Source organism: Sander vitreus, chromosome 5 (assembly GCF_031162955.1).
Source record: "Sander vitreus isolate 19-12246 chromosome 5, sanVit1, whole genome shotgun sequence".
Taxonomy (NCBI): Eukaryota; Metazoa; Chordata; class Actinopteri; order Perciformes; family Percidae; genus Sander; species Sander vitreus.
In genome coordinates this window covers 19,109,218-19,133,936 of record NC_135859.1, presented here as the reverse complement: position 1 = coordinate 19,133,936, position 24,719 = coordinate 19,109,218, and the positions used below count along the sequence as shown (strand labels likewise).

The following is a 24,719-nucleotide window of genomic DNA, read 5'->3' as shown; positions in this document are numbered from 1 at the left end:
GACCCCATCTCTCTGTTACTCATAGCATTGGGGTAAAGCAGGAAGCCTGCATGAAGAAATCATTAAAGGATTTAATAAATGTTTGGACTTTAGACTGAGCCCCTTATATCTACACAGGGAGCTTGTCCTCAGAGTCCACCATGTTCCACCACCATATTTCTATAGTAGCACAGAATGGACAAACCAAACACTGGCTCCAGAGATTGCCTTTCACGTTTTTACGTTACCTGAAGGTCACCGTAGGTTATACTACACACTTGATAAGGGAGGGGTGAGGGAAGGGGTATTTAGTTGCTTGCAATCTGTAACCTCACTGCTAGATGCAACTAAATCATACACACTGGTATTTTAAAAGAAAAAAGTCACAGCACAGTAACAAGTAACATGATGCACCAACAGATGATTGTGAGACAACAGCAGGTGATTGTGATTTATATATACAAATGCCAAAAATTAACTTTTTTCTTTTCATTGTAACTTTAAAATCTTTGGGCTTTGGGAATCTGTAATGGACTTTTTCCACAATAATCTAACATAACACATAAACTAAACAATTAAGAGATTGATAGAAGACAATGGGTAGTGGCTAGTGTGATGACACAACAGATTGTGAACACCAATTGGTAGGTAGGTAGTTGTGACTGTAAAAATACATGATTGTGATCAGACAAAGGGACACTGCCAGAAGCAAATATCTTTACAGTCGATGTCTCGTTGGGTGGCCATCTGACCAACGGAATCAATATTGTTTGTAATTTTTAATTTACTATCTCAAACTAGCTTTTATAATTCTGTGTCAATTAACTCCAGGAAAGGGTCGGATGCTGTGATTTTTGAGGAGCAACTTGTTTGTTGTCAGATGCTGACTTTGTTGTACAAACTCATCTAGATGACACATAAAAACTCACTTAAAATGTCTGCAGATATATATATATATATAGGGCAATTAAAAAGGGGCTTTGGTTGCTAGGTCAAAAGAAATGTGTTTACATTTTCAGTAGGGACACCTTTATTTTAATCTCGTCAGTGGCAGAGTCCATTGTATGTATAAAAAATAAATATGCTAAATATGTATGGCATACTATAATATGCTCACAGTGTTGGATAAAACACATCCTGACTGATGCTTTGTCTGTGATGACAGATGGTTCAAAGGGGCGATTGCATGTTTAAAATGTCAAAGAATTTTAACACAGGTTACAACCTCTGTCAAATTCCAAATAATAAAAAGGAACAGAGAGTAATTGTAATATTCTGTTTGTGAGACAATTTTTGTGTGCACTGTTCTGTGCAGAATGCGTACACCCCGATTTCTGAGGCAGGCATCCACCAGATTGGTTCAGACACAGGCAGGGCTCCATAATTACACTCCTCTATTCAGCAGCACTGCTTGTGCGTCATCACAAACGTCATGTTGGAGCTGGAGACAGGACGTTGGAGAGAGAGGAGAGGACTCCTCACAGCTGTGGTGTGTTAGGGCTGTTGCCGCTCACAGGCAGATGGGGTGTCATTCTCTGTCTCTCACATACAAGGTGAAAGATTGAGGAGAAGAAGCTCTGTTCTTCAAAGGCTGTACAGCCTAAAAAGACAGATCATCTATTGGGTTAGAAATAAATCCAGCAGGAGATCTATAGCAGCAGAGTGACTGGCATGCAGCCGTATAGCCTCCACTCTGAGATGACAGATTATTGATTCAGGTCTGGTTTGGCTGGGAACACCATATGATTATGAAATATGGCCTAATGATTTAATAAGGTGACATTTGGTCTAGTACATTCCAGCTAAAGACTTGATGATTGGTGATTGCTCCCACTTTCTCCCTTGGGCTCTCGCACATTCTCTCGTGTAATGTTTTAAACATCTAGGCTATCTCTTGTCCTGGTATTTACAGTGGATGCACCCATCAGCTCAGCTGGCATTAAAAAAAGGCCTGTGGGACGATTAAATATGCTAATAAATGTTGTTTAATGGGAAATAGCAGGCTGTTTTTTCCTATTCCCAAGTATCAGATTTGCCTAAATTTAAAATAAGACCTCCCTCAGACAGCTTTTGTTTTTCAATGATTAACTGTGTACAGGTCTACTTATGAAACACCCACAACCAGATGATAATGATGATTATAAATGGTGAGAATGATTATGACAATTAGAGCCTGTAAATTGATTGCTCCTTATATCTCATTTAGGCACATAATCTGAATAACATCTCTCTCTCTCTCTCTCTCTCTCTCTCTCTCTCTCTCTCTCTCTCTCTCTGACAAGGACATGCACACTTCGTTCACAACTCAAGGCAAGGCCGGTGAAGATGCGCAAAGGTTGATGATTAACAAGAAAACACGTATTCAGCATATGCCTTGCTGAGGTGCCCTTGAGCAAGACACCCCTTCTGCTCTGCACCTGACCCTTCCCCCAGAGCAAGCAGACTAAGGGGCATTTCCCTAAAGCGGGTCAATCAGGTAGCCTATCACATTATACATGATCTGCTTTGATGCTTCTTCTTCTGTTCTCCCTCCTCTCTCCTCATCGCTGCGCGGGAACCGCGGCTCGCACGGCTCTCCCATCCTGACTGACATTTGCTCTGTAGCCTATCCAGCCACTATCCCCGTCTTTCTGTCAAGAATCATCCACACACAGAGAGCATTGTGTCGAGGAGGCTCCGGTCGGTGCGTGTCAGCTGAGAGAGAGAGAGAGAGAGAGAGAGAGAGAGAGAGAGAGAGAGAGAGAGAGAGAGAGAGAGAGAGAGAGAGAGAGAGAGAGAGAGAGAGAGAGAGAGAGAGAGAGAGAGATCCTCTTTGGCACACACTCGTCAGTGTGGCAGTGTGATTTTGACTGACTGACGGGGGATTCTGGAGGAAACACACAGGAAAGGGACGACACACACTCCGGTTTGATTTTTTTCTGTCATCGTTGTCACGGCAGATGGTTTTCTAGCTGTGCCGCTTGTGTTTACCTCAGCATCGGATTTTTCTTTATTTTTCCTGTTCTTGATTGGCTGAACCGGGGCTGAACCCAGTCAACCTGGGCCGGGCTGTGGGGCTGTTCAGCGAGCCATATAGCTGAAGTTGGCACCCGAGATGAGCGCCTGGAGACCCGGGAGCGGGGCTCTCTCTTCGCCAGGGACAGGGTCTTGGTCGTGGCGGTGCTGGTGGTGGTGGGTTGTGGTAATCGGGGTGTCAGTGGGCTCTGGAGATCCGTGGATGTCCGCGGAGGCATGCCCGTCGTTTTGTTCTTGCAGCAGCACCAGGATCTCCTGCGTGGACCCGGAGAGGGGTATCAATGCTTTCCCCGTCCTGCAGAGCGAGGCGGAGATGGAGAACATCACCGAAATGTGAGTGTCTCTCATAAGCTCATAATAAGTGGTCCTCTCATATTTATGCCGCTTTTATCAACGAGGCTGTATTTTCCAACACTTTCCAAATAGAGGAATGTCATCCTTTATCCTACCCCTCCTTTGCCATTTATGTTTGGAGCTGACAGACACGTTCCGCAAGGAAAGAGCCAGAACCGGTCCAGACATCACATGCATACATTTAAGGCGAATTCACAAATACCAGTTTGTATCCTATAAATGCAAGTTCTATTCGTTTAGCCTATTAGGCACCGGATCGGTTCAGACACGCATGTAACCTATAGGCTACATTGCATAACAGACTCAACTGCTGTCATGGGGCACATCAGTCTTTCAACACCAGCGTGGAAACAGCCCATTTAAAAAAGAAAGGCTGAGAGACCTTATTCTGACCATTAGACAAAGCCCAATCTGTGTGCAGGCGCGTGCGTAGGCTACGTGTGTGAGTGTGTGGACCGCGACACGCACACCAGACACCACAGTCCAAATATTAGTACAGACACTTCCCAAGATGGCTTATATGAGTGTATTTAAATGGACCACATAAGCGGAGAAAAAATCGATGGCAAGCGATATTTTTACTAGTCAGGCAACATTTTCGGGACGCTGGGTGATAATTCAAGACTAAATATCTCAGTGTGCATCCGAAATGTACTGTAGGCTATTCCTTTTTCATAAAACACCATGTGGCCTAGAAATAAAATGTGGCACGTCTAAGCATTTATATTTGAGAGCAATTAAAAGAGGATAATGAAATGTGGAATTGCTGCAATATATTTTTTTGGCAAAGATAAACGGCCTTGTTGATAATGACTTGTCAGAGATGAACTTGGGAGAAGCCTTGGACGCTTTAAATGAGCCAGCAGTTTGGTGAAAAGCATTCACTTAGTGCTTATTGGCTAATGTAATCAGACAAATTACTGATGACCGTGCCACTCTAATTCCAAAACGACCTTGCCAAAAAATCCGGGGAGGTTATCGTGGTATTGGTTAGACATAGCGACTTTATGACGTCTGCACACACAATTTGACCGAATATAATAGGCTTTCAACGTTATTGTGAATTCCTAAATGGTTGTAAAAACTCAAATAAAGCAGTTTGTGTCATCACAGCCTATGAATTACTGTCTTTAGTATAAAAGCTGAGTCAAACCTGACATTTAGTTCCCATATCTGCAAAAGAAAATATCCTCCAGTAGACCTAGCTGAGGAGGTGGATGTACTAAATGATAACCTCAATCTTGATGTTTGTGATATGTTTGGGGTGGCAGCTCCTTATACAATATTACCAAGAAAAAAACACAGAACGTTGTTTAATAGGTAATGAGCCTTTAATAAAAGGTAAAAAAAAGACAACATTATCCCATAACAGATCACATATACTGATATTATTGCCCACAGGCAATCATAGTAGATTTAGGGCAAATGGACACATGTGGGTGTAGTAACTCCATGCTTAACTCCTCCTTTCACACTAGAACAAACATGCAGTGTGTGCATCCAATCTGATGAAAAACCAGAGATAGATATACAGTGTGCAGGCTCTTAGTATTTGGCATTGGCATTATTATTATTCAGCAGTCTTTCTTGAACTGGAACACTCTCTGCCTTTTGACTTTATAGCTGATTTACAGAAACTTATCCACTGAATCTGAAAGTGTAATTTGTGCCCTATTGTACTGTAGATTACAAATAAGATTGTTACCCTAAAAACATTTAGTCTGAATTTAATTTTAGTCGTGTGTGGCTATTGTCAGGCAATTTAAATCTTTATTGAAAGTTATTCTATGAAACGGTGTGTTGAAGATGCTGCAAAAAATTTAATTTATCTGAGTATAAACCACTGTAAACATGCTGACATTCTGGGTCAGATTCTTCACATATCAAACTGTATTACTATTTTTTCTACAGTCTTTTTTTCAGGCTTTAATTTGACTTTATTTGATAGCGACGGCAGAGAGCTGACAGGATATGAGTGGGTGAGAGAGGAGATGTGAAATGCAACAAAAAGGCTTCCATAGTGGGGATGTTGCAATTATTTAGTTACTGAGACCCCCCCTATAGGCCACCACGACACGTCTATAAAATATTTTTTAAGGGTTAGGTGTTTTCAATCCTCACTGATCAATCTTATTATAATTACTAAAATGTAATACATTTGGTATAAATCCAGAGACTTAAGAGAGGTAAAATACAGCATATTATGTGAAATGTTGAGCAACAAAAATAAATCTGACTGAAGGGCCTTCACTACTATATCTATGTACTGATCTTGGAAATCAATTATTCTAATTAGAGATGTTTTTTGTTCTCAGTTGGACGCTGTATGTCTACCACATGAAAAACATTTAATGACCTAGTAACAGACTGTTTTCTGCTGTAACTGTTAGAACATGTTCCCTCTTTAGGTGAGACTGTTCTGGTTTTGTTTAGCTCTGAATGGTCTCAGACATCTGATCCCAAAGCTGTGATATTTGAAAAGCACACATATTATTTTTCTTTTTTTTACTCATTCACATGAGGGAGTTGCCCACAATCATCTCCTGTTGGCCCCTAAACGCATCACGTACCTTGCTCCAGTGCAGCTGAGGAAAAGAGGGAAGAGAGCTGTGCAACTACTAGCTCCCCCCATTATAGTTGCAGTCCTTCAGGAGTTCATTTTTTAATTTTGAACTCTAATTATATGGGCTTATTATGTCTCTTTGTCTTGTTGAAATGCTTCTGTTTATGCTTCCCTGCTTTAACAAATGAGCCTTCTGACACACACTTGTATTCCCTGACAGTTACATCGCCAACCAGGGCAGCTTCTCCTCCATCAACGACAAAGACCTGCACTACTACAAGAATCTCAGGAACCTGTAAGTTTTTTGAAGGCTTTTACTTCCAAGAAAAACAAACAGTTTGACTCAGGGCAAACATTCAGAGCTATTATCAATAAACTAAATTGCTCATAAATGATTACACACAATCTTGTTTGGTTATACATTTTTATAGTCTGTGGCTGTTCTGTTAACCTCATCACATATTGTGTTAAAATGTTCCTGCTTCAAATGTTCAATCGTAGGGCCCTAATATAAGCATTTTCAGGACAGAATCAAGAACAATTTAATTGCATTTTAATGACTTATTTGGCTTGCTTTAATCCACTATATGATATATTGCTTTATCTTATATATAGCTTATATAGCTTTGATATTTTTACAGTAATCATTTAAAAGGTATATTATGCAATGCTTTCCTCAAAATTCAATGTATAAACTAATTCAAAAGTAATCCCTCTCAATTATCAATTATGACTCACTAGAAGTATGTGGTGGTGTCTATCTCCAGAGATCTTGCCCTCTGCGTGTATTTTCTTCTTTTCTTTTGGAGAGTCAGGACGGTTGTGGGTGTCAACAAAGAGCCTTTGAGCCCCACGTGGGTGTGTAACCCCCAGCCAATAATAGCGTTTTCATTTCCAACCGCCACTTTGCACCTCACGTCTCATACCGTCGCACAACTTTGACGGAAACAAACCCAGAGAAACGGATAGGATAAGACTCTACAGTCACTCATAATACGACAATGTGGCACGTTACTGCGGAGGTGTGTGTGTGTGTGTTTTTTTTGCGCTTTAGAACATAACTGCTGTGCAACAATCCAAACTGGTGGTACTTGGTTTCTTTCAGTGTTAACAAAAACCTTGCCTGCAGTTATAACCACACACTATCGACCTACACGCATATAACGATGCTAATATCTCCCGATGTCGGTATTGAGATCACTAAATCTAGGATTAGTGATAAGGCATTAGAAGAACAGAATTTGGGTTGCCAGGTGGTGATTTTTCTAGTGTGTACGTATACACCTCTAGCATGACCTATTAGAAACTGCTATGAATATATATATATTTTTAGACTTTATGGAGCTGATCAGGAACCTGAATTCATGTTTTTGCTGTTGCTGATGTTGCAGTTGTTGTTAATGGTTTTGCTCATGATGACGATGACTCTGTTGTTTGTTTTTGTCTCAGAACGGTGACCAACAGCAGGCTAACATACGTTTCGAAGCTGGCCTTTCAAAACAATATCAAGATACAGTACCTGTAAGTATAAAATCATGCTATCTGTTCCCTACTTTGACGTGACAGCCACTGTGCTGATTCATTTATGACCTTTAGTTGTTTGACTCAGTTGAGGACAAAACGGTTACAATATTGTTATTTTCTAAAATGTATAGCTATGTTTCAATATCATGTATTTATTGTATTATTTATTGTTGAAATTGATGAACAGGAAATGAAATGTAAAAAAGACTTATTTGTAACATTATCAAGAGAAAATTAGAAGAAGAAAAAACATATCCTGTAACAGGATTACAGATTTATAGTTATTTTCATCAAATGTACCACTTGTTTCTTATGATAAAAATACTTGAGGCTTATTGGTGCATGTAAAAATGTGCTGTTAGTTTCTGTAACACCAACCTAATATTTTTTGTAGTTTTACAAACGCAATCTCTTTCCCTGATGTTCGACTTACAGGAATCTGAAAGATAACAACCTGTCATCGCTGTCCTGGAGGATATTCAAACACCTTAACATCTCTTATCTGTGAGTTCTGTTCAACCTTCTCTATCAGTCTGCCCATCTCTGTGTATGTCTGTCTGTCTGTCTATCTGCTCCTGGCTCACCCTCTGGTTTACCTCCCAGCATGGATGTATTATAGGACCTGGAGACAGCGTTCGAGGCGGAGCCCCGTTTATTCCTATGACAGTTGCGCAGTGGCGCATACGCCAAAATAAGTTCTAAGCTTTCGGGTTTACTTCCATGATATGCGGCCCAGTGAATATCTGCAGTAGTGTTTCTCCCGCTGGCTCCTCCCGCGAGTTCCTGCTCGGCCCATAGACTTTACTTTGTGGTGACGTCACAGTTTTTAAATCATTGTCTCGGCTCGAGGGAAGTTTTTTCAAATATAAAAAGCCCATGGATTAAAAATTCAGAATAAAAAGTATAATAATAACCGACCTTGTTTGCAGTTCGAGGGGTCCTGTCATAGTTTTACAGGTGCCTCTTTTACAAGGGCCTATGGGGAAAATCCTTTTTGGGACACAGGGGGATGTTTCGTTGCAATACCCCGAGTGGCCACTGGAAAGAATTGGCGGAAAGGCAGAGCGCTGTTCCTGGGGGGCTGCCTTCCAGTTATCATCACAGTAGATGAACATATTCCTACAGCATCTGTGATGTCACCTATATATTTCTGATGTGATGTTACTGCCGCCTGCAGTCTTGGGATTTCCTAGAGCTCGAGAAATTATTATTATTTTTATTTAGAGTTAGGCAACAGGGCCCTGGTGGCAATTAACCACCAGGGCGGGTTTAATGTGTGATGACACCTGTCAATAATGGCATGAATGTTCATGACATTGGACATTGTGTGTGTGTGTGTGTGTGTGTGTGTGTGTGTGTATATGTGTGTATATATATGTGTGTGTGTGTGTGTGTGTGTGTGTGTGTGTGTGTGTGTGTGTGTAGGATCCTGACAGGGAACCCTCTGCACTGCTCCTGTGAGAACATGTGGATCAAGCTGTTGTTAGGAGAGGAAGCAGACACTCAGGAGCTGCGCTGCATTGAGGATGGAGGAGGACGCAAGCTGCTGTCCAGACTGACACTACCTAACTGTGGTGAGGACACGCTGCACGCACACACACACACACACACACACACACACACACACACACACACACACACACACACACACACACACACACACACACACACACAGAGTAACAAGCTGGAAAAGACATTCACAAGGTGTAGCAGAGTGAAAATTGTTGAAGCACCTGGAGGGTAAAGAGTAATCCTAATGGTTTCCTTTACAAAGTTTTTTCCAAATCTTTGCTTTGATTTGATTGTATGTATGTTTTTTCCATGTGTCTGACACGTTTTTATGTGTGTGTGTATATGTTTGCATAAACGTGCATGTGTTTAAGTGCAGGACATATACTCTATAAAACTTGTGCCTTGTCGGTTCTCACGGGAGGTGTGGGGGATGAACAATTGGAGAAAGTGAAGTTTGTTGTCAAAACCTATGAGAATAACTGTACAAAGAACACAATTCATGCATTAACTACAACCACTGCAGTAATCAGTAATTTATACCAGCTGGTATATGTGAACTTTCACAGGCTAAAACGAGGATGCTGCACACACTGTATTTTACTTATGCATGACCCTCCTTAGCCTGTCTATTGTAATGTATCTACTAGGCAGTGCAAAAAGCCACCATGTCTTACGCATGAACAAGCAAACAAATTACCAAATGAACACATACATGCACAGTCAGAGCCCTGCTTTTATAGAGAAAAATGTAGTATGGTTTCTGCAAGGTGTCACTAAAAGGCCATCGCATATGATGCATAGCTTAGCCGCCAGATAGAGGAGAGCGGAATGTGTGACCTGCAGAGGAGTGTTTGTGTGTGCTGTGTGAGAGGTTATGACATCTTATAGACTAGTTACAGTCATCTGAGACATTTGCACGTAGGTGTAGAAATGTCACTGTGCAGGACATCATAGAAGCAGAAACAAATTATACTGAGAGGGAGTGCTTGTGTCATTCAACACACAGATGACAGTGAGTTTTGAAGATGCTGAGCGGAGAAAATTCACTGCATGAATCACAATAAAATGAAGTGTTATAAAGACCATCTGCACTATGTCCTATGGCACTGGTGACCTGCTGTCACGCAGCAGATTTATTCCCGTTTTTCTCTGAATCATAATGCTTCGGTCATCTAGGAAGGAATTCTTTCTTGACTTAGGGAAAGCTGCAATACTCAAATGCAACAGCAATAGTCACATTTTTATGAGAAATAAAAGACATTTTCCACAGATTTAATTGGGAAAACTTAATGAGAAACAATATTTAGTATTACCATAGGGAATAATGTGCCTACAAACCAGACCATTTTATTCACACTACGAGTGCAACAGTGCAAGTTTAACGTCAAGCTAACCAGCAAGATTGTGGTCACTCCAAGACAGACTTGCACAGACCACAATCCTTTTATGTACTTGCTTACGGGAGTGTTTATCAAGCTTGAATGTAAAAATGCCAACAGTTAATTTATGCTTTATTTTTCCCTTCATTTTCATGAATCTATCTGTGGACTCTCTTAGAAAACAGCTTACCTGTCTGTCCAGACTTTTACAAACAAAAATCTGGCTAAAAGTGAGATTTAATAATAATTTAGCACTTGAGTTCAACCCGAGCAAACAAATTAAAAGGCAGATAGTTCCATCCTTTGGGGCAACAAATCCTGTCAGTTCCAGTTTGTTACTGTACAGTGAGAACATAATGGAATCTTCATGTCTGATATGAATTTATAAAACACACTCAATTGAAATGTAATCAAATGTTCTCTCTCTTAAGCCAGAACATGAGTCTGAAAGTATTTTTGCCATCTGGTCAAAAATAGCTCAGAGCAGTCGGGCCCGAATAGGACACAAACAATAAGTTAGCATGCAGGAAGCTAACAATGTCATTGATAACTCCTATTGATCCGTCCCTTCTGCCTCCCTTCCATTAGCGGAGGTTATTTTTGGCATTAGCACAGTTACAGCAGGGCCCCTGGAGAGGTGGGCAGGGGACCCCCAGGCAGTGTGACATATGAGGAGGACATGGTGGAGCAGGGGTGACAAATAATGCCCCAGGGCTAACAGTGATACACCAAAAGTCCAAACTGCTGGCCTTTAGCTCTCTGTGTCATCTTTTTTATCTATCTTTTCTCTCAGACTGTCGTTCCCCCTCTTTATTACTCATTTTCCATCTCTGTCTGTTTGCATGTCTGGCTTTCCGTGCTGCTGTCTGTCTGAACATTTGTGAGTGACATATGAGGAAGGCACAAAGCAGAGGAAGTGCCCAACGATGCCCTCGGGCTGACACTGATCTCTTAGGCCACCCGCATATGTCTCTCGGTCGGTTTCTCTCCGTGTTTACTGCTGGAGCAGCCCTCGAAAAGGCTGGCAAACACAGACTGTTCCCACTGCTGACCTATACAAAACTTTACTAAAAAAATGCTGCTCTGATGTAACTGCAGACCCATGCCTGAAAATAAGTGGGCTGTGTCACTCAGGAAAAAAGTTGGTGTTCAAACAGCTGCAGGTATTAAAACACTCCCACTCAGTTGTTTGTTAATAAAATTATTAAAACTATAAAAACCTTGTAACTCCCCACTCTTGTTTAATTCCCTTTAACAACTATCTCTTAAATTGTAAAATAACTTTATGGTCATGCTCGTTAATGTGAAAACCAAGACATTTAGGGTTTTTTGCCATCACACCTATTAGGTTTATGTGGCTAAAATCTGCTATCTGCTAAATTATCCAAATGTTAATAATCAAAACCAGCTGTCACGAGCAAAGGTGCTTTTCTTCCCATGTGCAATGGAAATGACAGCAGATGGATTGCCGGAACTCTGCTGGTCACATCCCAGTGCTGGTGCCCTCTGTCTTCATCTTTCTCCCTCTCTGTCTTTCTGTCTGTCCATTTGTCTCGCTGGAATCAGGTTTTAGTCCCCTTTTCCTTAATTATTGTTCAAGTATTATTTCCTCTGATCTCATCTTTCCTTCTGACACCATCTCTAAAGACAACCATCCCACATCTAACGTTAAAGAATGTCATAACATGTAAAGACTGGGGATCTTGCAGGGTCACAAATTGCAAGACTACAACTAAATTAGTTTTAACCAAGCTAGCTAGCGCTAGCGTTAGCTAGTAGCTTAAGAAATCCACCGGTAAAACTCCCGTTGGATGACGCGCTTCAGAAGGGTCGAAAATCGGCAACTTTCCCTCTTTAGTGTTTAGCTTAGCGTGGCGCCATAGCAACCATGAACAACACTGGCTCTATCTGTTTGCTGCTTCCTGTTTGGTGCTGGAGGTAGCGCACCAATTGGTTTTTGACTATGTTAACACCATTTAACTTCACTACCAAGATTTAAAACGTACGATAATATCAAAAGCGTTTGATTTTGTTGGAACGTGATTTCATTCCGATATTGGAAATTAGTCTGCAACAGTGGAATCGCTTGAAAAGTCATTTGGTGTAAGGTAGGCATGCCTTTGGTGTAGTGTGCTTTTACAGTTGCATACAGTATGTCTAACACAAACGCAGCCCTTAGGCACAGACTCGAGCAGTAAATGGCAGTACACACAGACCAAAAAGCCAGATGGCTCCTGTGTCTATGGGCAGTAGATGCTATTCAAATTGTTGTGTAAAGATGGAATACTGTGCAGTTTTATTTATGTAATTTAGCAATGGATCATCACATGACAAGAATGATGCATAGCTGAACCAACTCAGTATCATGAGGAATTATGTCCATGTTAGACAGCGCCTCATGATTTACGTCCAATGCAAATGCAGGAAGCAGTGTGTCCTTAAGGGAGTGTTCGTTGTTTATTTCAGGGGCCACCGGAGGAGTTTCGGGATCTTTAGTCAAAATATAGTTAAAATACATTTTGGATGACCCTCCAAAATGATGAGAGGGAGTTAGATTTTTAAGTGGCATGTGCCAGTGGCATGTACTTCCGGTACTTCCGTATGCCAGTTGTGATTGCGTGTGAATTGACGCCGTAGCGAGTAGTATGAAATGGCGAAAATCCATTTAGGTATGTTGGTCGGGGTGGAGGATGGGTAAAACACAGTGCTTTCACCCAGGAGAGCGGGGAGCGAGTCCCGCGTGTAACTTTGTGTCCCACGAGTGATATTTCCTTTTCACGTTTGTTGTTTTCCTAACCCTAACCCCGTTATTCTTTTCCTAAACCCAACCAGTTGTTCTTTTCCTAAACCCTAACCCTAACCCCGTTATTCTTTTCCTAATCCCAACCATTTCTTCTTTTCCTGAACGCAACCCGCATGTCACGTAGTCTCACGATAAGACGTAGCCTCGCGATAACACGCCACGTTGCTTTAGAAAGTGCCACGTATATTTTAATGAAATCTTATGTTATAAGTTATATTTTAACATCATAAGTTATATTTTACATCTTACAGTGAAGAACATGCCACTTAAAAATCTAACTCCTACTGAAAATGATTGGGAAAAAAGGGATGACCCTCCCCAACAATTTATTGATGCCTTCTGTACTAATTTGCACTTGGCAAAGACATACAGATACCCACTGTTTTTACAGCCATGGCATACATGACTAAACCTCTGCATTTTCATCTTACGCATCCCACTCCTCTGTTATGGTGTGGTGGCCATTTCAGTAGATTTACTCACTAACATTGTTGTGGAAACACAATAAGCATGGAAAAATGCACACTTCCTGCATTACTGCATTACTTCAAATACTAAGTTACTCATCTAGTAAACTAGTATTCACATGAACTAAAACAATAAAACATTGAGACCATTCAGCAAAGCACACTGGGTAATAAGAAATTCAACACTGGTTGCTATGGACTCGTCACTAGGCTTCCTCAGTCATTGTATATTTTAGCATAGGTAAAGCTGCCGAAGCTGAACATTATCCAAAACTCCATTTCTCAGACGAGCGTCAATTTGGGAGCTTGCATGCCACTCCTTCCTTCTCAAATGCCTTGAAAAGGCTGTCCTTTGCACAATTTCACAAATAATCACTGGGACTGAAAGGATATGTGAGTCGGGTATCAAGGCTGCAGCCTGCAGACCTCCCGTCTTGGTGCTGTCCGTGGCGCAAGCTTTGACTTTTCAAAATAAAAGCTTGCGTCTGGTCCGCTATGTTTTCGTACAATGTTTTGGATGTTTTTGTACTTGACAGTACGGCAATCATGCTAATGAATAAAAAAAAAATAGTTACAACACGACGGAGCTAGCAAAGCAGTTTTGTGTTTATATGCCAGCGGGATTTATTCAGTTTGGGAAATCCCACGGTCTCTAAAGCTACAGCTCAAAATTGTCTGGCTGACTAAATAGGGAGGGATCCATCTGCTAGCGATAGGGGCCGAGACTGAGAGAGCTACATGGAGCTACATGGATAAATATGCACCAAACAAGCCACTTTGAAATTTTGCTGTTCTCATGAATAAAAAAGTTGGGTGACCCTCCCCCCTAGACAAAATAAATTGGATGACCCTCCCCTCAACAAAGAATAAAAAGACATGACCCTCCCCTATTTTCCTTCAGTGGTCCATTCCATAAATACCGAATGGTCCCTAAGAGAGGTGGAGCGTAAGGGTGTGGAGGTCGAGATAATGGACGGGCATGTCTGCCTTTCATCATTTCATTTCACTTTTTTTTTTTTTTTTAAATCAACCATTAATGTTTTTTTAATAGCCTGAATAAACCATACATTAGCCTTAATGTATTTGCCATATTAAAATATTTCTCTAACCCCAGTAGTTGCCTTGGCTGCTAGTCAGAAAGTCAGAATTTAAAAAAATTGTGGCAAAAATTATGGAACTAAACCCTCCATGTTTTTGCAAAAGTGTCCCAACATCGACATTCTAGTATGGCAATATGGTTGAGCTGATCAGACACCAAAATAGCTAATTAAATACAAGAAATTAGCTTAAAACCAAAGCGAAACAGGATTAATATATTTAAATGTTAGTTTAAGTATACAGTAGTTACAAATACAAAATCACTTGCCACAATAACTGATATGTAGCATTATTTAAGATAAAAAAAGTGACAAATACAGACAAGGCAGGTATTGACGGATTTGAGGAAAATAAAAACCTACAAATGATCTGACGTCAGAGTCAGACAGTCAACTTGACTGACATCAGTTTAGAGTTTGGCTTTCAAGGCTGCTCATCCAGTCCTGCCTCCCATTCTCCTTCCTATTTTTTTCTGCCTTCTTTGAGCACAAATGAATCCCTCATAATGCATTTACAGTCTCCACTGTGTGCGAACAACACAAAAGGAGGGTTTTGTGTTGGGTGACTTTTCAGCACATTTCATTCTGCCCCTGTTGTGTATTTTGTGAAAGATTTCTCTCTCTCTCTCTCTCTCTCTCTCCTTCTTCTGCCTCTCATCAGAAATCACCACATCTCAGTGGTGGATAGGCTGGAGCCTTACATAATAACTGTGAACACTTCTCTGAACATCATGTGGACGTGCCTATTGTGGCCCATAACAAGAGCTGACCACAATGACACCTCCAACAATGACGCTGAAGTATTTTGGGGTGCATTGCGCAGAGGTTTCAATCCAGAGCGGATGTTTTGCTTTTAAATATGAGCTGTGAGCAGCAATTCAGCTCCATATCACCAGGGCATATCCCCAATGCTGTGCTTGTAATTCACAGCCCATTCATAACACATGCTACTGGTGAATGAAGGTAATCTGAATTTAAGGAGTGTCAAGGACTGGCATATACTGAGTGCTCAGACTGATCTCATTAAGTGGCGAATGTATGACACGGCAATTTGTATGCCATTTTGGCATGTTATCAAGACGCATAATCGCTTTTTAGCGTGTTTATCAACACTGTTTGGCCCCCATTGACTTACATTACCTTGCGATTGCATGTCAATTTACGCCGTAGCGAGTAGTATGAAAGCCCAAAAATCTGCATAGGGAGATTGGTTGGGGTGGTGGATGGGATCAAACAACACAGGACTTTCACCCAGGAGACCGGGGATCATGTCCCGAGTGTCACGTTTCCTAAACCCAACCGTCGCTTTCTTCTTTTCCTAAACCCAACCCTGTTATTGTTTTCCTAAAGCCAACCTTCTGAAAAGTGATTATGCATCTTGATAACACGCTAAAATGGCATATGAATTGGCGTGTCATACATAGGCCACTTATTGAGATCAGTCTGCAACCCGTCCGCTATATACAGCGTAGACATACACGCGGATAGCTCAAAATGCAACGTGCTGTATACGGTGTGGCGTAGACATACACGCGGATAGCTCAAAAGGCGTACAGATAACACGCCATACAGTGGCGTGTATGTTTACGCAAAGTCATGATGTAATGTTGGAGTGCTACAGTAACGTAATGTATTCTACACACATTCATTCTTCTGGGTTTGATAGGGAGAGGTTTCCATTGTTACAATCTTACCCAATACATTGCCTGTAAAAATCATTGTTCATAGAAAAGAAGGTTCGAAAAAGGTCAGAAATGACATCTGGTAATACAAAATAAGAGAAACAATTAGAGAAAGTGCAAATAAGCTGCTGCTTGTGCACCACAGTCCCACAAATTAATGTTAGTTGAGGAAAGAAACAAACAAACAGACAAACAGAATTGTCAGATTTAAAGTAAGATTTTCACATCTTTTTTTAATTTAAAAAAGCCCCTGTAAATGTATGGGTTTCTTTTTAAAAAAGAAGAAAAAAATTAACCTGGCTGACGACTGGAATCCAGTTTTAGAACATAAATTACCAGCAGTCTAAGCCAAAGACAAAGAAAATTATAAATAATATTATCCTGGTACAAGTGCCTTATTTCCAATTATTTATCATGATATAAGATTTATGTTAAAACAAGGACACACCATGTCATAGACTGGTTCAATGTATAGACCCACGCCTCCCAAAAAACCACTAGGAGGCAGAAAGGCTAACTTTGACTGAATATGGAGAATATGTTGACATATGAGCTCAGTAGCTGTTATGATTTCATCCATTGTCTGTGTTGGCTCAAAGTTAAGCACGAAAGTTCGTTATTGACTTTGGAAATTGTAGTCTAGCAAAATAATTTCAAACTTAAAGTCCACTGACATGTTTCAAGTGCTTAGATGAAACATACTGAGCTTGCATATCAACAAATCCAACTCAATGATTGACAACAGAGTAAATTTCATCCGGTGGTGAAGACGGCTGAATACATTGAGTTTGGATTGTTGTCAAAAAACTAAATGAAAATAAATCAACCGAATGCAGTGCACAGTGTCTGATTCCTGGATGTTGTGCATTAGTTGGCTCACTTTCTGCAGACACTTGACTGCTGCTATTTTCCATATGTTTGCAACTGGCTGCAGGTGGGCTGTAGCACAAGCCAAACGCTGAAGCACATAATAGTGACATCTTTCCACGTAATGACTCATGTGTTATCACAGACACAAGCTGGTCTGCCATGCTAATTACGGTAAATTCCTCTTCAATCCTACTTGTTGATTCTGAACACATTCAAGCCGCTAAAGGATTACAATCACACAGGATGTCATGGGTGGTTGGACTACCAAAGCTGCACTCGTAAATAATTGAACATGGAAATAATTTGTATTACTATGTACTGACAGGTCATGACAACTGCACTCACATCAAAACAGAAGAGGTTTCCAGAAGTTTTATTCTGATTTCTAGGCGCTGTAGTGCATGTGTGTGTGTGTGTGTGTGTGTGTGACCTGCAGATGGCTGCAGTGTCAGTAGAAAGCTGATTTACCGAGAGACTGTTAAGATATGTAGTACTGATATGGCAGCTGGACTGCCACCACTGAAATGACTGTTTTTTAGTGTGTCTCACGGTGATGGAGTAGGTTGCCGTAGTGATAAGTGGGTTGCCCTGGTGATAAGCATTCTGCTGCCGGACAGAAGAGGTGGAAGTGTGTGTGGGGGGGGGGTTCGATAAGGAATCTGCCCAGTTTTATCTGCAGTAGCTGTCGACACCCATTTCTTCTCCCCTCTTCTTTTTGTTCTCATTTTCTCTTCTGCTCTTCTCTTGGTTCTCATCTTGTCTCTGCTTCTTTGCTTTTTCTTCTCCCCTTTTCTCCTCTCCTCTTCTTCACTTCTCTCATCGCATCTTGTATCCTCCTCTTTTCTTCTCTCTTTTTGTCTTCTCTTCTCTTGGTTCTCGTCTTGTCTCCTTGTCTTTTTCTTTCCCTCCTCTTTTCTTTTTGTTCTTGTCGTCTTTTCTTCTTTACTTTTTCTTCTTCTCTTCTTATGTTTCTTAGTTTCTCTTCTCCTCATTTTGTTCACATCTTTTCTTTTCTCCTCCTCTCTTCATTTTCTCATCTTCTCTTGTTTTTGTTCTTGTTTTCTCTTCTCTATTCTTGGTTCTCGTCTTGTCTCCTATTTTCATTTTCTTCTCTTTGTTCTCATCTTCCTCTCTTCTTTTATTGTTCTTGTTGTCTTGTCTTCCCTTTTTTCTTCTTTAGGTTCTCGTCTTGTCTCCTTGTCTTCTTTTTCTCCTGTCCTCTTCTATTTGTTCTCTTCCTCTTCCCTTCTGTTATTTATTCTTTTATTGGACAGGGGATGAGGGTGGCAAGACTCTGATTGAGCCTGATTGGTCATACTCAGGTCACCTCCTGGTCAGCACCGTATACACACACGCAATCACACACACACACGCACGCACGCACGCACGCACACACGCACGCACACACGCACGCACACACGCACACACACACACACACACACACACACACACACACACACACACACACACACACACACACACACACACACACACACACACACACACACACACACACACACCAGTGTCTTTGCTTTGAATGAGACTTCAGATTGTGTCCAATCAATTTAGTGCTTGGGCTGCTGAAGACATGCACTAGTAATCAGTGTGACCATCACTGTGTTTGAACTCTGTCTCTTTGTCTGACTGTTTGATTGGGGTGAGTGTGCTGTAAATGAAAGCGAAAGAGCGAGAGAGAGAAAGAAAGAAGGTGATTGAATTCGAGGTCTTTTCTTTGTGTCCTTTCTTTTCTTTGTGTGTTGGGTGTGTGTTTGCTTGCTCTTCCACTCTTACTGTCGAGGTTGTTACGTGCCTTGTGTTTCAACTGAAAAGACAAGAGTTGGCTGTGAATCCTAAGTTTGCTTCCTCCCTTTTCTCTCCCCTCTTCTCCTTCCCACTACGTGGTTGTATGTAGAGGTTCCCATGGCAACGTTGAGCCCATCCAAAGTGAGACTAATGGAGGGGAAGAACATGGACCTGTCCTGTACGACCTCTGGGGTGCCCTCACCTGAGCTGATATGGAACATGGCGTTGGTCTCCAACTATGAGGTCAGGTCACACACACGGAAACAGAAACTCACTGTCATGGGCTATTTTCCATTCAGCTTAAACACTCCCGACAAACTCCAGGACGCAGTTGATTAATTTCCATGAAGTTTACTGGGAATTTTGTGAAACTGCAATACAGTACAATGAGATGTCTATATTATTAATCAAACCCAAATACACAGCAACAGTGTAAATAGCACCGCTTAGCTAACATAGCAGTGTAGCCTATATGATAAACACAATCAAGCTAGTAAAAACAACCAGCAGTAATAAACATAAAGCTAACTTAGCCAAGCACAAACTAATTAGCTTCTTAGCTATCTCAATAATCTTACAAAATTAAAATATGCAGTAACCTAATGTTACACGATGAGAAATACTTACAGACGTTGCCTTAGCAAAAAGGGAGAAAGAAAAGCGATCGACTCAGAAACTGACGACTGGTAGAGCTCACGCATTCCTGTAGCTGATTAGCGCATGGCAATTTTACTTCCTGTTTCCCAACATGCACTGGTACTATGTTACTATGGTTACAAAGATAAACAAACCACACTGAACTGCTGAAACAAAGTAGAACACATTTTCAAGCGGCATGACACCTTCTCAAATGTAAGGATTTGGGGCTTTTCTTTGTTATAATGTATAATAAACGGAGAAAATTGAGTTTTTCAGGCATAAGAAATACTAAAGAAAAATTAGAAAATCAATAATGAAAATAAAATAAATTGTGCAGTCTTAAATGCTTTACTGATCCTTGATTCCATAGACATTTGGTATCGGAGCTATGTCATCAGATACATGCAAACTTTGTATTTTGTAATCAAAATAGTAAAACTCCCCCGGAACTAAATGATCTATTTTAGATATTTACTTAATTTTGAATTATGCTATACTTACAGTAAATCCCACTGACACAAGTGTTTTACTATGATTCACCGATTTATTTTGATTTATTTTATCTTATTTGATTTAAAGAGCCATGAATGTGATGATTTCACTGGTATGATCAGCTAAAACCAATGCTACTAATGCTTTGCCAAATATCCTGAACATTATTCAAGTTGTACATAATAGAAAATAGCAGAATCTTGCTGATATATGGATGTGTGTACTTGCTCAGATTGAGACATCAGGCCAGATTTCTTGGCTTCGACTGTCCAACCTGTCGTCGCTGGACCACAACAGCAAGATCAGCTGCACAGCTGAGAACATTGTTGGAGAGAAAGAGTCCTCGCTGCTGCTGGATATACTCTGTACGTTTGCCCTCTGGCTAGCAGCCCTAATTCAATGTAGATTACTGTGTCAAAGTGTCTGTCAGTGCAGTAGACAACTGTGTTTTTGTATGCGTCACTAGTTTTACCTCTGAATTGTTCTTTGTACTTATCTTACTTTCTGTCTTTACTGTTTGTATCTCACACTGTTACTCTTAAACTTGCTATTCTCTCTACTACACTCAGTTCCTCCCAAAATCACTAAACTGAGTGATGCCATCCCTGACCATCACTGGTGCATCCCCTTCAGCGTGGCAGGTAGGACAGACATCCACATAATGTCCTTTAATTATACATTGCTGTATATTTTCTGTTATTAGGCATGACATACTTTGCCTAAATATTAAATATTGTCACATTATATTTTAATCACATCATATTAATCACAGCAGTGACTACATTAGCAAAGAAGATAGACTGATAATTAAATAATCTGTAACCAAAACAAATAACAGAGTCTCTTGTATTGTTGTTCAAAACCTTTCTAGGAAATCCGACGCCGCTCCTACAATGGTTTCTGGATGGCGAAGCGGTGACTGAGGGGGTCTACATAATGACCATGATCCATGACGTCACAGAGAGAGAGTACCACGGCTGCCTGCAGCTAGACAGCCCCACACACCTTAACAATGGGCGCTACACGCTCTTGGCTAAAAACGAATACGGAACAGATCAAAAGGAGGTGGAGGCTCACTTCATGCGCAAGCCCTGGGATGGTGAGGAGTGACAATCAAACTTTTGCTTTCATTATAAAGTGTTAAATTAATAACAATTGGTCAATTGATTACACTGTAAGAAAATTCAAGGTAGTTTAACTTGGAAATGCAAGTTCACCTGCTGCCTTGAAAATCGAAGTTCACTCAACTTGAAGACTGCCTTTGTTTCAACTTAGAAATTAAAGTTAATGTAACTACAATGTTCTAGTTTTGATAAAGTTGTTCTTTTAGTTGATTTAACTTTTTATTACTTGGTTTAACTTCATACTTTAAGTTAAAACAAATAATTTATTTTCTTTAATAATGCAAGAAACCTTCCTTGCCGAGTATAACAGACATACTTTCCTGCTTTATTACAACTCACAGTTTCAAGTTAAAACAACATAACCACATTTATAGTGGAGATAGCGTGGGTGTTTGGGTGCGGCCACCCCAGGGTCCCATGCGAAATAGGAGCCCCTCTAACGCCGCTGATCTTGCATCACTTGACACAAAACAGCCGCTAATGAAGTGACACACTGCAGCTTAATGGCTAATAGCTGAGAACTGAATGAAGTCTATTACTGCTCAAAATTTAACACTATAATACTCCAGCACTTCTTATCAAACATAACAGTCACTTAACTCATGGTTACAAATGTAAACCAGCACAACAATGACAATTACCAGGCAACAAAACACTACATTCTAAGCAGACACGTTTAATGAATGGCATTCATAAAGTTACATTTGTATTTCGAACAAACTGCAAACTTTTCAGCAAATTTTAACACAACTCTATTTACCGCCTTGCATCATGGGAATTGACCAGCCAATGAACCTGAATGCACCTGACTGCAGTATGCAGATCGGGGTTGGGCTAAATGTGGGCAGAGCTAAACGTTTTACTTTTGAAAAGTACTTTCCATTTCAATTTGAGAAGAGTGAAATGCCAAATTCACAATTCACAAGCCGTTGACGTGTACTCCCTCCGCCGGTGGCACTAGTGCTTTCTTGTTTGCCACAACATGTGTTATATTTTAGTTGAAATTTGAATAGGCTACATCACTTATCTGCAGTGTATAATTAATTTATTGTGTCCATGCTTTAACTTTGCCGTGAAAGAAGACTCTTTTTTGTTGCAACACACACACACGCTTTTTTTTCAACTGATAACTTAACTTACGTACCCAAGTTCAATCAGCACATACATATCTGACAAAACATTTAAATAGTCGACCCAATGAATAAATGCAAGTTTAACTTTCAAAAACTCATAAAGTTGAGTTCAAAATCCACAACTTGTATAAGCTCGTTCAGTTAAAAATAAGAAATAAGTGGACATAACTAAATGGGTCTGTACTTTTTTACAGTGTAGTCGTTTGACAGAAGATTATTCAGCAACTATTTTTCTAATCAATTGATTACATATATATATATATATAATCAATTGATTAGAAAAATAGTTGCTTCTCAAATGGACCAATTTGTTCAAATGTTCTTCTTTTTTTTCCTTATGTGATATTAAAGTGAATATTCTTGGATTTTGGAATGTTGGTTGAACAATACAAGCAATTTAAAAAATGTCACCTTGGTCTTCAAGAAATTGTGGTGGGAATTGTCCACCATTTTCTTTATTTTTTTTAGACAAAATGATTTATTGATTTATTGATTAATCTTTTAATCGTAATATAACAACACCACTTTGTCATAATGTTTTTTGTTAAACTGGTATATTGATGTGACTTTCAAACATTTCCTAGCCTGGAGTACACATTTTTTCTTTTCTTTGTGCTTGCAGCTCTTAAAAATGATGAAGAAATTATCACTTTTAACATTGCAGTTACTGTTCCAAGTCTTTTTTGCTATTTTTAATCTCTCTCTATCCGTAGATTTGCTCCACATTCTTTTTGCCACGATTGTGAACTTGTTACAGAGTCACTGTCGCACATTTCTGTTCAGTAAATTGGGGGGGGGGGCACTTTTGACTATTGTCTGAAGAAGACTCCCCTTTAGACTTTTAAAGCACCATCCTGCTGTTTTTGTCTGAAAAATGGGAAATCATAATGGCAAGGTACACTTTAGTGTCTGCAATTAGTGGTAGTCCCCAGATTTGAAGGAGGAGCTGTTATTATGTGATTGAACGCAGAATGTGGAAGAGTTTTGCATATTAAATTATAGAGAGTCAACAGATGACATGGTGAGATATACATGGGGATGAATATATTTTATGAAGATGCAGAAAGGTGATTATGTGCATAACAGTATCAATAAGGGTAAAAACATTGGAATAAAGCACTAAAAACTTTATTGAACTTAAAAAAGGCAACATGTCTACCCCCCTGTGTATATGATGCTAACATATAGGTCATATTCTCAAATATAGCTGTAATAGTGGCAGATACTGTCCATAAAATATTTGGTAAAAGTGAATATTTAATTCAATGAAATCTGTTTGCTAATGTGCAGGAACGGAGAAGGAGCCTTACTATTATGGTGAGTGAAATAGATATTAATTACTACACATTTTTATCTAATGTAAAAGTGTTAACACATCCAGTTAAAATTCATAGTGTGTTCATAGTGTCAGTCAATACATATATGCACATAATATTCCACCCCTATTCCGAAAAAGACAATATTGTGTCTAAGCTTAAGTTTATATGGCTAATGAAAATAAAATATTCCCCTATTATTGTAGTGTATTTGTATAGTTGTCATCTGAATAATAGTGGAATAATAGTGTGCATGTAACATACTCAGTGTTTTTAGATCAGTGCTTTTTTTCTGTTTAACATCTCATGATTTTCATCCTTATGAATTAACACAAATTACATTTTAGAAATCTTTCTCTTTCTCTTTTTTCTCTCAAGTTGCTGAGGGTGCGTTATATACCTACACATCCTTGCAGCTAGGGATTAGGGTTATGTCTATGTTATGTTATGTCTTTTTCCCACACTGTGGCCCTGATGTTTCTGATGTTAAATTATGTTCATTTGCATGTTAAATATATGTTGTTTGTTAGTTTGTGTATTGTGTTTGTGTAATGGATATGTTTTTGAAACAAGTTTAGAAAACAGGCATGACTGACAAATTTTTTTTGTGAAGTGCATGTAAAATAATTTACAACTAAAGTATGTTGTTATGCTTGGGACCTAATTTGTGTCTTTTCTTTCTTGCTGTTTGTCCAACCCCTCCTCCCTCCTGCAGATCTAACCCCAGGTACTGCCACGCGTTTTATCTGCTCAATCCCAATCACAAACATTGCTAAGAGTATCTCAGATAATGACACTGAGGTTGCAGGACTGTGATAGACATTGCTGCTAACGTTTGAACTAAATTCACCCACTTAACAAGCTGTTCATTGTTTGACAGAAGCAGATGACCAATAAATCATATTGATTTAAAATGTTTGAAAGTTTATGTTACTATTACATACAGCACAGTCCACTCAGCCACAAA

General features: G+C 39.9%; 1 protein-coding gene across 2 annotated transcripts in view; it reads left to right on the top strand.

Moving 5' to 3' along the window:
* The first annotated feature begins 3,002 nt into the window (after positions 1 to 3,002).
* ntrk2a (neurotrophic tyrosine kinase, receptor, type 2a) overlaps positions 3,003 to 24,719 on the top strand; it is a 90,540-nt gene continuing 68,823 nt past the window's right edge. The window contains exons 1-11 of one of the 2 annotated variants that reach the window (XM_078250855.1): positions 3,003 to 3,327; positions 6,132 to 6,206; positions 7,361 to 7,432; positions 7,871 to 7,939; positions 8,861 to 9,009; positions 19,158 to 19,291; positions 20,412 to 20,544; positions 20,749 to 20,820; positions 21,051 to 21,278; positions 21,464 to 21,468; positions 23,738 to 23,753. In XM_078250855.1, the coding sequence (XP_078106981.1) occupies positions 3,074 to 3,327; positions 6,132 to 6,206; positions 7,361 to 7,432; positions 7,871 to 7,939; positions 8,861 to 9,009; positions 19,158 to 19,291; positions 20,412 to 20,544; positions 20,749 to 20,820; positions 21,051 to 21,278; positions 21,464 to 21,468; positions 23,738 to 23,753 (1,207 nt within the window). In that variant the 5' untranslated portion in view covers positions 3,003 to 3,073. The remainder of the gene's footprint in view (positions 3,328 to 6,131; positions 6,207 to 7,360; positions 7,433 to 7,870; positions 7,940 to 8,860; positions 9,010 to 19,157; positions 19,292 to 20,411; positions 20,545 to 20,748; positions 20,821 to 21,050; positions 21,279 to 21,463; positions 21,469 to 23,737; positions 23,754 to 24,719) is intronic. The other variant, XM_078250856.1, reaches the window with a different exon arrangement.